This window comes from Osmerus eperlanus, chromosome 11 (genome assembly GCF_963692335.1).
Source record: "Osmerus eperlanus chromosome 11, fOsmEpe2.1, whole genome shotgun sequence".
In the NCBI taxonomy this organism is placed as follows: Eukaryota; Metazoa; Chordata; class Actinopteri; order Osmeriformes; family Osmeridae; genus Osmerus; species Osmerus eperlanus.
The window spans coordinates 17,914,860-17,928,913 of record NC_085028.1 but is presented as its reverse complement, the minus strand read 5'-3'; the positions used below and the strand labels follow the sequence as shown (position 1 = coordinate 17,928,913).

The 14,054-nt window shown below is 44.4% G+C and overlaps 1 protein-coding gene across 1 annotated transcript; it reads right to left on the bottom strand.

Annotated features, from left to right (window-relative positions):
* Window positions 1–6,248: 6,248 nt before the first annotated feature.
* On the bottom strand, window positions 6,249–11,663 carry schip1 (schwannomin interacting protein 1; the record flags this gene model as incomplete). Its single annotated transcript, XM_062473538.1, is given in 7 exon segments — window positions 6,249–6,403; window positions 7,082–7,175; window positions 7,424–7,547; window positions 9,672–9,742; window positions 9,745–9,868; window positions 10,605–10,722; window positions 11,518–11,663. Coding segments are annotated over 7 exon segments (729 nt in total), but the record flags the coding sequence as incomplete, so codon positions are not given.
* Between the last annotated feature and the right edge of the window lie 2,391 nt (window positions 11,664–14,054).

Here is a 14,054-nt window from a genome sequence, read left to right as displayed (position 1 = left end):
TCAGGGACATGCTGTCCTCATTCAGAGTCAGGGACATGCTGTCCTCATTCAGAGTCAGGGACATGCTGTCCTCATTCAGAGTCAGGGACATGCTGTCCTCATTCAGAGTCAGGGACATGCTGTCCTCATTCAGAGTCAGGGACATGCTGTCCTCATTCAGAGTCAGGGACATGCTGTCCTCATTCAGAGTCAGGGACATGCTGTCCTCATTCAGAGTCAGGGACATGCTGTCCTCATTCAGAGTCAGGGAGATGTAACCATCTCATTTATACTGTCTCAGAGATTTAACAATCTTGATCATTGCACATTGTACTCTTATTTATATCGAATTTTATTGTATATTTTATATTGAATTTTTAGTACATTTGATAGTAGTGGTTAGAATTATTACTGTTGTACATTTTCAACATGTTATATTTCTTACATTTTGTATTTAAAACTCTTATGTTTACCGTCTGCACCTTCCTGCCATAGTAAATTCCTTGTTTGTGCAAACTGGCGAATAACGATGATTCTGATTCTCATTCTGATGACAAATTGTATTTTTGTTTCTTTTCTGGTTTCTCTCTCACTCTCTCCATCTCTTCAGCTCTCTCTCTCTCCCTATCTCACTCTCTGTATGATATGTATACGAATATACAGTAATATGAAGACATGATTATTTGTATATATGTAATATAATAGGAAACCACTTACTGGAATGGGCGTCTCAACGAGCTCCTTTGGGGTTTGTGGATGTTTCTGTTTGGAGGAAAGAATCATTAAAACATTATGGGATGTAACGAAGTACAAATACTTGGTTACTGTACTTAAGTAGATTTTTCAGGTATTAATATTACACTGTTATTACACTGTTATTGTGTCGCTGTTTTTACACTGTTGTTACACTGTTATTTTACTATCATTACACTGTAATTACACTGTTGTTACACTGTTGCAGAGATGGGAATTAACAAAGTACAAATACTTTATTACTGTACTTAAGTAGATTTTTTTCTGGTAGATTTTTCACAATACATTTTTCTGACAACTTTTTACTTTCACTCCTTACATTTTTTACACAAATATCTCTCATTTGGATAAGAGCTCTGCTAAATGACTAAATGAAATTTATTTTTCTTACATTATCAAGTCAGGCTTGTTACTTTAGTTTTAATTTAAAATAATTTTGGGAAATGTTTCAGTGATTCCAGAGTTGTATATTCTATCATGATTTGTTGAACTCTAATGATTAATTTCACATTTTAAGATCTATTAATTTAGCAATGTCACTCCCCTTTGCACCCCCAGTTTTAAAACCTATAGAGTCGCAGATGCCCATGACAACATATGAGGGAGATGTTCGAAATTGTCAGTGTCAAAAAGGATTCCTGGCGAATGCGCTGCGTGTCTATAGTGTCAAAAATAGTGTATTTTTGTATTAATGTATTAATATGACGTGAGGTCCAACAGTAGTAATGGTTACTTTTTACTGAAGTATGCCACACTTCTTTACTTTAACTTGACTGAAAAAGTGTAGTTAGTACTTCAACTTTGACTAAAGTCTTTTTAAATATGAGTATCTGTACTTCTACTTGAGTGAAGGATGTGTGTTTTGCCATCTTTAGTTATGATGAGTCCTTGATCTTATCTCTCTCCCCCCACTCTCCCTCCCTCTCTCTCTCTCTCTCTCTCTCTCTCTCTCTCTCTCTCTCTCTCTCTCTCTCTCTCCCCCCACTCTCCCTCCCCCCACTCTCTCCCTCCCCCCACTCTCTCCTCTCTCTCTCTCTCTCTCTCTCTCTCTCTCTCTCTCTCTCTCTCTCTCTCTCTCTCTCTCTGATGTAATATCAGTCTGTAATACCTGCAGCAGTTCCTGGATGGTGTTGAGAGCTGCCAGGGCGTCCTGGTGGACATGAAGGAGGTCGGAGTTCTTCTCCTGTAGGATCGTCATCTCTCTGGAGTAGTGACCCAGGTCCATGGTGATATTCCCCAGACACTCGTTCTGTCGGGAAAAAAACAACAAGGGCAAGCTTATTGGGAAGTTAAGCTACCGTAATAAACTGCTTAAAACAATTGGGAATTAAAGTACTGTAGGCCTACTCTAAAGCGTGTATTTATCGTTTAGATAACGGAAAACAAACGTTACCTCGTTGAATGATGTGATCCGTCCACCCATGCAGACTTTACCCTGAGAGGACAAACGTCAAACAATACATTTACATTTATTCATTTAGCAGACGCTTTTATCCAAAGCGACTTCCAAGAGAGAGCTTTACAAAGTGCATAGGTCACTGATCATAACAACAAGATAGCCACAAAACATTGCGAGTAGCCAAAACATGAAGCACACATTGTGAACAACCAAAGTAAGTGCCAAAGGGAAGAACCATAAGAGCATGTAGTTAAACAAGTTACAATTAAACAACATGAACCGCTATACGTGCAAGTGTACCTGTGGAAAAAAACAAGCAACAATAATAACAACAATATATCACAGCGAGTACAACAAATTTAAATCAGTTACCACTAACCACAAGAGCAACAAGTCTCTGAGCAAGAGTCATTGTGATCCTTGAGGAAACTAACATCGGGTCAAGCGAACCATTCCTAAGTACCGTTGTACTCCCGGATATAATACGAAATAATAAGTGTGGTTTTGGGCAACAGTCCATCGGTAAACACATAATGTAAGCGATGGTCTTTTAAACAAATCGAAAACGAACACCAGAAACTATATCGCGTGTTTCACCGGTTGGCAGAGGATACATGGTGAATCTGAATGTTACCTGTCCCGTGGTTGGCGAGCAGGCCAGCGCAGTCTGGGTGTTGCTATTCATCTCCAGCGCCTGGTTCAAGCAGTTAAACCCGCTGAACAAAGACGGCTGAGGAATTAAATAAGTGATTGGTTTTAGGAAAGGGATTTACACACACATATATTTATGTAGGCTTACATATATATATATATATATGGAGATAAAGAGAGAGAGAGCGCACGCGAGATATAGCCGAGAGATAGATAGATGGATAGATAGTGGGGATAAACTCACATTATTATTGTTCAGCAGTTCTTTGTTTTTTTCCAGGAGTGTTTTGGAGAGCAACGATAAAGCTGCACATTTATCAGCATCAAGACTCCGGGGTGAGCGCACCGGGATTCCGGTGGACAAGCTCAAGGACAGCGCGAGCAAAAACACTGTGGTGTCTGCATGCACAATCATCGAGTGTTAGACTCACATAGAAGGAAACACTTCTGAAGTTTTCTGTATTACAACAATGATTAATAATGTCAACAATGGTCTAATACATGCAATCCCATCTCCACAAACAGGCCTATGTGTTATGAATAAAACATCCCAATACTACTTCTAATAATGATGACCTAAAACCACTATTTGCGGTTGTTTCATTGTTGAGTTGAAAAACATGGCTTTAGATGTAATTAACAACAACAACCCTAAATATACACTTCTGCTCCTGATAAAACATCTGTTAAATGAGTAACATGTTGAAGTTGATAATCTGATTAATCTTTTTACCAAATGAAAAGAGGTAGTCTACTTACACAAATGATTGAATGTCATTTTGATTGTGATAAGACAAGATTGTTATATCTGCCTGTCCGGTAAACTTCTGCCTTTATCGAGATTGGAGGGCATATATATATTGTACCACATGTGAAACAGGACTTTCCCGCGGCGGAGCGGCACCGCGAAGCGCAGCGCGACCGAAACGGAAACCATAACGTCATATGTGAATTCCTACTCCAGCAGCACAGAGTTACCTCAGAGTGCTCGAGGGATTTGATATGAAACTATCATTTTAGCGTTTTGATTGGACAGACAGTAGTTAATCTGCCTTTCTAACCCTAAAAAGAAAAAAGAAAAGAAAAAAAGAAAAGAATAATAAATTAATGAAATTAAGTCTTGTGAAACAAAATTATTTCCCACTCGTCAAAGCGCTGCTTCTGAATCCAAATGTCAGTGACTATATCTAAAATATAAATGGAATAATTATGAACAATAAGACATTAATAGGTTACTAATAATTTCATCACAATATTAACGTAACTGCATGAGGTGATTAAGCTAGGCAACACAAACACCTGCAAGTCCGAATGTGAAATGTTTTCTGTGTTGGTTTGAAGAGAATGACCGACGTGTTGTGTGATGAGTCAAGCGCCAGGGTATGTGACATCGTGACCATTCATGCGGAACAAAGAACAGACACATTGTTCATATATATAATTTTTTATTTTTGACTAATCGTGTCACTTTGACTTACTGTCAAATAGCTAATTAAGATTTACTGTACACAGAGCGCCTCAGCCAAACATATCACACTTCCAAACATATCACACACACACACACAAACACTATGACTATCAGTTGTATTCGCAGGAAATCCATCCCTGATACTACTGCGGTGGCTGCGGCACGCGCGGAGTTCCCTGCTCTCCCCGGTGCTCTCAGTCGACACCACAACATCTCCCCGCCAGTGGGTACAAGGCCTCTCCCGGTCTATCTTTACTGTACACGCTCTCGGACACCGAAATAGTGTGTGCGTGTCTAAATGACGCGTATAATGACTCGTGAATCACGCAATTAACCAAATAATGTGCTTAGCGCTGGAACACAGATCGTTCCATCATACATATCACTGAAATATTGTCTGAACCATGCACTTCTGATCTTAGATTTTACTGTAAGTCGCTCTGGATAAGAGAGTCTGCTAAATGATTAAATGTAGATTTTCTGCTATACATTCTGCATGCACTATTTGTCACTATATCGCCTTTGATAAATGCTTTTGATAAATGAATACTATTTAAAAGGAAGATTCAGTTCTGTCACTGGGTCAAGAACTGCATTTCAAATTCCTTCATGCAGTTTATATGTTTCAGTCAAATACTTTTCAAGGAATTACCAAATTGTCAAGACCAAAATGAGTCAGAAAAATATGACCCGCTTTAGAGGCTTTCCAAGTAAAATGAGTTCTCATCTCTACACGGGGACTGGCCCGAGCAGACCTCGGGCCAGTCCCCCCACGGGGACTGACCTCTGGCAGCAAGCACCTAACAATCACCACCAAACTGATAACATGGTCGAATGGACTTTCTCTCTCTCTTTGTGTGTGTGTGTAGATGTGAGTGTGTGAGACACTGTGTTTGCCCCACAAGAACAGTTTGTTTCACTAGAAGCTTCAGTGGTCAACAGGATGAACACACAACACTACAAACCAACCATATATGAAACAAAGTTTATTTTTTTATTTTACATATCTGTACATAAACATCTCTTCCCTCAAATAAAGATTCTGAATACAATAGGATGAAAATGATATTAACACACTTATTAATTTAAAACGACTTGTGTCAGAAAATCAACATTCACAAAATGTTGAAGAGCATTTCCAGTGAACGTATTAACAAAGCGACTCACTACCAGGCAGGCAGGTGTCCTCACTCTTTTAGCACCTTCAAATAAACATTTTTCTTCAGTTGAAAACTACCATTTGTGCAGAGTAAAAAGAGGTCGACTTTAAAATTACTTTACAACTTAAAAATGTTCTGAAGAGGTTCGTTTTCATAGTTTTAACACAACATTATTTATTTTCTTCTTTTTTTTATCATAACTGACTTTCTAATAATTTCTCACTATTATTTATTTTAATTTTTTTCCATGGTTTTTGTATTTGACAATTATAATTTAGTGGCGAATGTAGAAAGTAAAAAATAGAGACTAGCGAAGCAAGGCCCATCTGCACAGGAAGCTGGGAACAGTATCCATGACAACACACAATCACCTTCCTCTTCTCCCAGGAAGCAGGAAGTGATCTTCCATCCTCAGCATGGGGAACAAGCACAGAAGCAAATGAAAGGTTGGCCTTCCTCTGGGCTGCTGCGGGCATGGTGCTGGATGTGTGTGTGTGGAGGGTGTGTGTGTGTGTGTGGGGGGGGGGTGTGTGTGTGTGTGTGGGGGGGGGGGGGGGGTGTGTGTGGAGGGTGTGTGTGTGTGGAGGGTGTGTGTGTGTGGGGGGGGAGGGGGTGTGTGTGTGTGTGTGGAGGGTGTGTGTGTGTGGAGGGTGTGTGTGTGTGTGGAGGGTGTGTGTGTGTGGAGGGTTTGTGTGTGTGTGGAGGGTGTGTGTGTGTGTGGAGGGTGTTTGTGTGTGTGTGGAGGGTGTGTGTGTGTGTGAGGGGGGGAGGCAGTCATAGACATGAGTCGATGCAAGGCAGAGGTGGAGGTGGGGGAGGAGGAGGGAGGAAGGAGGGAGGGAAGGGAGGGAGGTAGGGGGGAGGGAGGGAGGAGGGAGGGGGGAGGAAGGTAGGGGGAGGGAGGGGCGAGGGAGATATGGGGAGGGAGGGAGGTAGGCATCTCATTTAGAAGGAGTCTTCTCTGCCATGTGTTTCTGCTGGCTCTCAGCATGCCTGCAGGACACAGGAGACATCGTCCGTTAAACACGTCAACATCCAGAGGAGCACACAGAGCTCAGTGGTTACAGAAAATCTCCCCTGTTAGACATTTTGGATAAAAGAGTCTGCTAAATGTTTTTAATACTTTTATACTATAAAATAAACGTAATACCATGTAATAAATAATATCTGTTCATAATGAATGTGTTTATTTAACAGATGTTTGGATCTATAACAGTAGTTATTAACAGTAATACAGTAGTTAAATATACAGTAATAAATAAGTCATTACTAATGTGTTTATTTTGATCCTAGACAGCAGACAGAATTTTGGTGCCTCCACCTGATAAGATCTTATATGTCCTATATGTGTACCTGGTCAAGTGTGTGTGTGTACCTGGTCAGGTGTGTGTCTACCTGGTCAAGTGTGTGTGTGTACCTGGCCAGGTGTGTGTGTACCTGGCCAGGTGTGTGTGTGTGTACCTGGTCAAGTGTGTGTGTGTACCTGGTCAGGTGTGTGTGTACCTGGTCAGGTGGGTGTGTGTACCTGGTCAGGTGTGTGTACCTGGTCAGGTGTGTGTGTACCTGGTCAGGTGTGTGTGTGTACCTGGTCAGGTGTGTGTGTGTACCTGGTCAAGTGTGTGTGTGTACCTGGTCAGGTGTGTGTGTACCTGGTCAGGTGTGTGTGTGTACCTGGTCAGGTCCTCTATATCCACCAGCATGGCGTCCTGCTCCATGTGCAGCTCGTCACGGAGCAGCAGCAGCTGAACCAGCTCCTCATTCAGAGCTGCAGGAGAGGAACAGGAGAGGAACAGCAGAGGAACAGCAGAGGAACAGGAGAGGAACAGGAGAGGAACAGCAGAGGAACAGGAGAGGAACAGGAGAGGAACAGCAGAGGAACAGGAGAGGAACAGGAGAGGAACAGCAGAGGAACAGCAGAGAAACAGGAGAGGAACAGCAGAGAAACAGGAGAGGAAGGTTAGAGGAACATTACAGGAACTGGTGTGTGTGTGTGTGCATGTGTGTGAGACTCACCTTCTATCTGAGAGTGCAGGTCGTTGACTATGACCTGCAGCTGCCCCAGGGACATGTCCCTTAGGTCCGCCTGCTTCAAACTCCTCTTCATCAGACTCTCACTGATGTGGGGCATGTGGGGCAGCTGTGGAGACACACACACACACACACGCCCACCGCACACACACACGTTAATCCTCCAATATCAACAGCCGTTCCTTGTGTGAGTAATGTAAGTGTGGGAGCTGTGTGTGTAATTCCCCAGTGTGTCCAGCAGGGGGCAGTGACCAGAACAAGTGTAGTGACAGACCACCAGATCTGTAGCTTGAAAACAAAGTTCTTCTTCTTGTATCTGTGATGAACCTGCAGTTTCTACCTCCTCCAGTAACCAATGTTTCACCCTCCAGTTTCACTCCAGTCCCCTCCCTCTCTCTCTCTCTCGCTCTCTCTCTCTCTCTCTCTCTCTCTCTCTCTCTCTCTCTCCCCTTCACTCTCTCCTCCTCCCTTTCTCCCTCTTTCATTCTCTCTCTCTCGCTCTCTTTCCCCTCTCTATCCCTCCCCTCTCTCTTTCTACACTCGGCTCTTTGATAACGCCACATGAGACACCACGTTGATCAACCACAAAGCATTATGGGAATTCTACCATTTGCAGAAGACAACAGTTTCCCCTCTTTTAACCAGCTAACCTCTCTGGAAAACTAACTCAATCCCTCTCCTCCCTCATCTCTCTCTCTCTCTGTCTCTCTCAGAGTGGATGTTTCTCCTCCATCATCACACTCTCTCTCTCTCTCTCTCTCTCTCTCTCTCTGTCTCTCTCTCTCTCTCTCTGGAGGTCTTTGTGGGGGATGTCAGTTTCTCTTTCACCTTACCTCCTCCCTCTCCATCTTTCACTCTGATAGTGCTGTGACTGGTCCCATGTCAACACTTCCTCTATGTCATCACTTCCTCTATGTCATTACGGTGACAGAGAGAAAGAAGGGGGGGCGAGAGAGAGTTGGTGGGTGAGAGAGAGAAAGAGAGTTGGTGGGTGAGAGAGAGAGAGAGAGAGAGAGAGAGAGAGAGAGAGAGAGAGAGAGAGAGAGAGAGAGAGAGAGAAAGAGGTGTGCTGACAGGGGAAGGCTGACTAGGTGAAAGAAAAAAAAATCTGAGAGAAAGTGAAAGTGAATTTATGCTATTCACATCACTGTTAGCATTTATGCTATTCACATCACTGTTAGCATCTATGCTATTCACATCACTGTTAGCATCTTTGCTATTCACATCACTGTTAGCATTTATGCTATTCACATCACTGTTAGCATCTATGCTATTCACATCACTGTTAGCATCTATGCAATTCACATCACTGTTAGCATCTATGCAATTCACATCACTGTTAGCATTTATGCTATTCACATCACTGTTAGCATCTATGCTATTCACATCACTGTTAGCATCTATGTGCAATTCACATCACTGTTAGCATCTATGCAATTCACATCACTGTTAGCATTTATGCTATTCACATCACTGTTAGCATCTATGCTATTCACATCACTGTTAGCATCTATGCTATTCACATCACTGTTAGCATCTCCATCCCTGCTCCTGGAGAGCTACCTGCCTGTAGGTTTCCCTCCTACTCCAATCCAGCACACCTGATTCTAATAATGAGCCGGTTGATCAGGTAACGAGTGCTGAATCAGGTCAGATAAGTGTGATTGGAGCAAGAACAAACAGACATCTCCAACATAGCTGCTACACTACACCGACAGACTCCAGTTCAGGAGATTTGACCCCCCTGCCCCAGGCATCTGCTACAGGCTAACTGCTAACTCCTGCTACAGGCTAACTGCTAACTCCTGACATGACCTGAACTTCCTCATTAGCCAAGCAGCTCGAGCAGGGTCAGAAGTTAAAGCTCGGGGTGATGATGTCACAGCACTCAGACGAGATCTCTCCTGACTGGTGAACACAGAGACACGCCCAAACCCCTCGGAGGCCTTCTGGGATATGAATTATAGAAGCCACCCACTCCTCACTAAATAGATAAAGAGTCTGTGTGTGTGTGTGTATAGCAATGTGTGTGTGATGAAGACAAGCCAGTCGACAACGTTTAAAATACTTATGAACATGAAGCTCTTATGAAATAAGAAGACGCTGACAGCTCCTTAACAGAGGAGAGGAGGAGAGAGATGAAGAGGAGAAGGAAGAGGTGAGGAGGAGTTCCTGCTGCAGTACTGATATGAGTATAGTATTAGTTATACTACAGTACTACTGCAGTACTCACCAGATCAGCCACAGGGGATTTCTTGCGGTTCTGCTTCTCCACCTCCACCTGCATCTTGGCCATGGGCTTAGCATCGCCAGCGCCAGCTTAGCCTCCGCCTGCAGCTTCTTCTGTCGGCTCAGGAAGTCCAGGTCCTCCAGAGACTCACTGTCTTCTTCTGTGGTGTCTCTGTCCGAGTATGAGGAGCTCTGCTTGGACTGGGGGAGGAGAGAGGAGGAGAGAGGGAGAAGTGAGGGAGAAGAGAGGGATAAGAAAGGAGGAGAGAGAGAAGAGAGAGAAGAGAGAGAAGAGCGAGGGAGAAGAGAGAGAGAAGAGAGGGAGAAGAAAGGAGGAGAGAGAGAAGAGAGAGAAGAGCGAGGGAGAAGAGAGAGAGAAGAGAGGGGGGGAGAGGGCAGTTAGGTTAGGTTTTCACACAATCTCTCATCGGAGGTTCTGAGGTCTGTAGACTCAGGGTCACTACTCTCTCCTGCTCTCTTCTTCTCTCTCTCTCCCTCCCTCCCCCTCTCTGTTAACTGTCTGGCTGTCGGTTCCACAGTGAGCTAGTTCATGTCAGTTCCACAGTGAGCTAGTTCATGCGTGACCAACTCAAGTCTTCTCATTCTCACTTCTCATTTGCTAACTGTATGTTAGCTAACGTTAGCTACTGGGCCCGAAAACTGAGGCCCACACAAACACACAGACAGACACTTATTACGAGTAGGTGCAGGGATTCATGGTAAATAACTTGTTCTCTTTAGTCTCTGTGTGAATCATCTTAAGGTAGCTCTCCCACTGATCTCTAGGTCAACAGAATGACTGTTTCTACAATAACTCTGCTACAATCTGCTCTCATTCTGACATGGGTTTCCCCCACTTTTGTGACAAATGTGTGCGTTGTATGTGTGTGTGTGGTGTGTTGTGTTGTGTGTGGTTGTGGTGTGGTGTGTGTGTTACCATGGGGGACAGGGGTGTGTCCAGACTCGTCTCTGTCTTGCTGTCGTCTGCATCGCTGTCCTTGTCACTGCTGCTGTCGTTGACAAAACAGATCTGCAGGTTCATCCCACTCTGGAGTCTGGAGAGAGAGAGAGAGAGAGAGAGAGAGAGAGAGAGAGAGAGAGATGAGAGAGAGAGAGAGAGAGAGAGAGAGAGAGAGATGAGAGAGAGAGAGAGAGAGAGAGGGAGGAAGGTTAGAAGATGAGAAAAAAGGATGTACCTTCATACAAGCTCTCCCCAGGCCTCTGAGACCAGACCAGTAAGAGCCTTAACAAGGCCCTGTGTTTGTGATCCCCCCCTCGCTGCACCCACGTGTCCTGAGACATGGATCGACCCGGGAGGACCCTGGAGGGGAGTCCGCTTGAGAACATCTGGACCAAACCACTCTGGGATCAATAATCTGCTTATTCAGTGTCGTCATTACACAGATAGGTGATTGTGTGTGTATGTGTGTGTGTGTGTGTGTATGTGTGTGTGTGTGTGAGTGTGTGTGTGTGTGTGTGTGTGTGTGTGTATGTGTGTTTAGGGAAGTGAGAGGGAGAAGGCTCTGTGTTGAGCATAACTTCTGTGCCTGTTCTGAAAGGCTCCACACACCAGGAACAGAGGATCATGGGAAGGATGGTTGGTGAAGTTCCCCAAGAACAAAGTTTCATTAGTAAACATGTTACCAGTAAACGTTCCTGATTTTACCAGCTAACAGTCATCCTCTGACAGCTTCAACTTTCTAGAAATACAGGTCACCAAGAGACATTCTGAGAAACACACACACACACATTTTACCAGTAAACCTTCCAGATTTTTACCAGCTAATGGTAACCTCCCCACACACACACTACCCCCCCCCCCCCCCCACACACTCTCTCCCTCTCCCCACCGTGAAGACAGGCTAGGCTTGCCACTCTTGTTGCAGCTGGTGTAGAGGCCTGGTCCCTCGTCGAAGAAGCTCCCCAGGGCCAGCTTCTGTCTGATGGACTCACGCTCATTCTTCTGGGCCTGTGGACACAACACAGGCACATCACACCATCATACGACATCATAACAGTCCCACAGCACTGTTATACATCATCACATTCCACAGCACTGTTACACATCATCACATCACAGTTACACACCCATTACATCTTCATTTACACACCCATTCAGTATTTATCAGTACAGCTCTTTACAAGATGCCCTGGGATCAGCACCTATGAGTTCTAACCGTTTCATTACATTTAGTCATTTAGCAGACGCTCTTATCCAGAGCGACTTACAGTAGGTACAGGAACATTCCCCCGAAGCAAGAAGGGTGAAGTGCCTTGCCCAAGGACACAACGTCTTTTTGCATGGCCGGAAATCGAACCGGCAACCTTCTGATTAATAGCCGATTCCCTAACCACTCCCAGTTTCAGTTTTCATACTCAAGGAACGGTCTGTATTTACCAGACACAGTGTAAAGTAACCACATCTCAGCTACCAGACACCAGCAGGATAATATCCACCAGCAGGATAATATCCACCAGCAGGTGGCGCCAGAGGAGAGGAAAAACATTGGACAGGAATGCTCCGTATTCATCACAACAGCCAAACACACACACACTAACTTACACACACACACACACACTCACTTGCGCAAAGTGTATGCCACTTTTGATGGGTTACCAAGGTAACCAGCAGAAATCAAGTTTATATCTGTATGTGATTCACTCATCAAATCAACACTGACTGTAGTCTATATTTTACTGTACTCTATTCTCATCTACTGTAATAGAATAATTCAATCAAAAACGAAGGAATTTTAGGAAGACAATCTTTCCAGTAATATGTGAGTAGGGAGTAGCAGAAACTGTAAAGTGTGTGTGTGTGTATGTGTGTGTGTGAGTGTGTGTGAATGTGTGATTGAGTGTGTGAGAGTGAATGAGTGTGTGTGTGAGTGATGTGTGTGTGTGTGTAAGAAAGAGTGCAGAGGGTTGGGTATTGACCTTCTCCATCTCTCTAAGGGGCGCACAATACCCTTTAAAACACACACACACTCACCTCCCCCTTCTCCAAGCAGAATAGAAAGAATCAGGCCTTTCAGACAGATGACAAGAGAAGAATGAGAGGAGAGGAGGTGGAGAGGAGGAGAGGGAGAAGAGGAGGTGAAAACATGATGGCCCTAGGTGTAACCCCACCTTCTTCTGTCTCTCTTCTATGCCTCTCTCTCTCCTTTCTTTTTCTCTCACCTTACACCTCCTCCTCCTCCAAAATATAACGCTCTCTTTCTATGTCCAATTGCTTCTCCTCCTCCCCTCCTCCTCCTCCCCTCCTCTATCTCTCTCCAACACATCTCATCCCTTCTTATCTCCCTCACACACCCGTTTGAGGGTCCCTCCCTCCCTACCTCCCTCCCTCCCTCCCTCCATTCCTCCTGAGGGTCCACTGGAAGACCTGATATTTCCATAATCATTCTCCACTCCACACAAGAGGCACACACACACACACACACACACACACACAGAAACACAGACACACACAAGAGACACACAGCTGACACTGCCAACAGACCCTGGCAGTGGAGTCAGGTGGCTGAGCGATTAGGGAATCGGGCTAGTAATCAGAAGGTTGCTGGTTGGTTCGAATGACGTTGCGTCCTTAGGTAAGGCACTTCACCCTACTTGCCTCGGGGAGAATGTCCCTGTACTTACTTTAATTCGATCTGGATAAGAGCGTCTGCTAAATGACTAAATGTAAATGTGCGAGTGTAAAGAGGGGCTGAAGAGGAGACATGATGACATCACAGACATGATGACATCACAGTCATCAGAAGCTGAGGGAAGTGTTCCTGTGGGGTCAGTTTGTGGTTTTATACGGTGAGGTACAGTTATAGTGTGTATGCCCGTGTGCCTGTGTGTGTGTATGCCTGTGTGTGTGTATGCCTGTGTGTGTGTATGTATGTATGTATGTATGTGTGTGTGTGTATGTATGTGTGTGTATGCCTTTGTGTGTGTGTGTGTGTACGTATGTGTGTGTGTGTGTGGTCCCAGTAACAAGCAGCTTGCGAGTCAGACATGGTAATGCTATTGTCCTGACTTCCTGTCAGTCTGGACCTCTCTCTCTCTCTGCAGGAAGTCAAACAGGAAGCCTGATGTGTGTGTGTGTGTGTGTGTGTGTGAGAGACAGCATGTGTGATTGAGAAGTTGATGTTTTTACAGGTCATCATGACCATAAACCTTTAGAGGTGAGGAATCTGCCACGAGAAGAGTCCACAAATGGACCACCCACCTCCACTCTCCCCTCCCCCTTCCTCTCTCCCCCCTCCACAAATACAGTAACACCAGTCTGTTCCCCTCCCCAGTCTCACTCCAGTGTATCATGTGTGTGTGAGTGTGTGTGTGCATATTTGTATGTATGTGTGTCTGGAGTGTGTGTGTGTGCTCCAGTCTTCCAGGC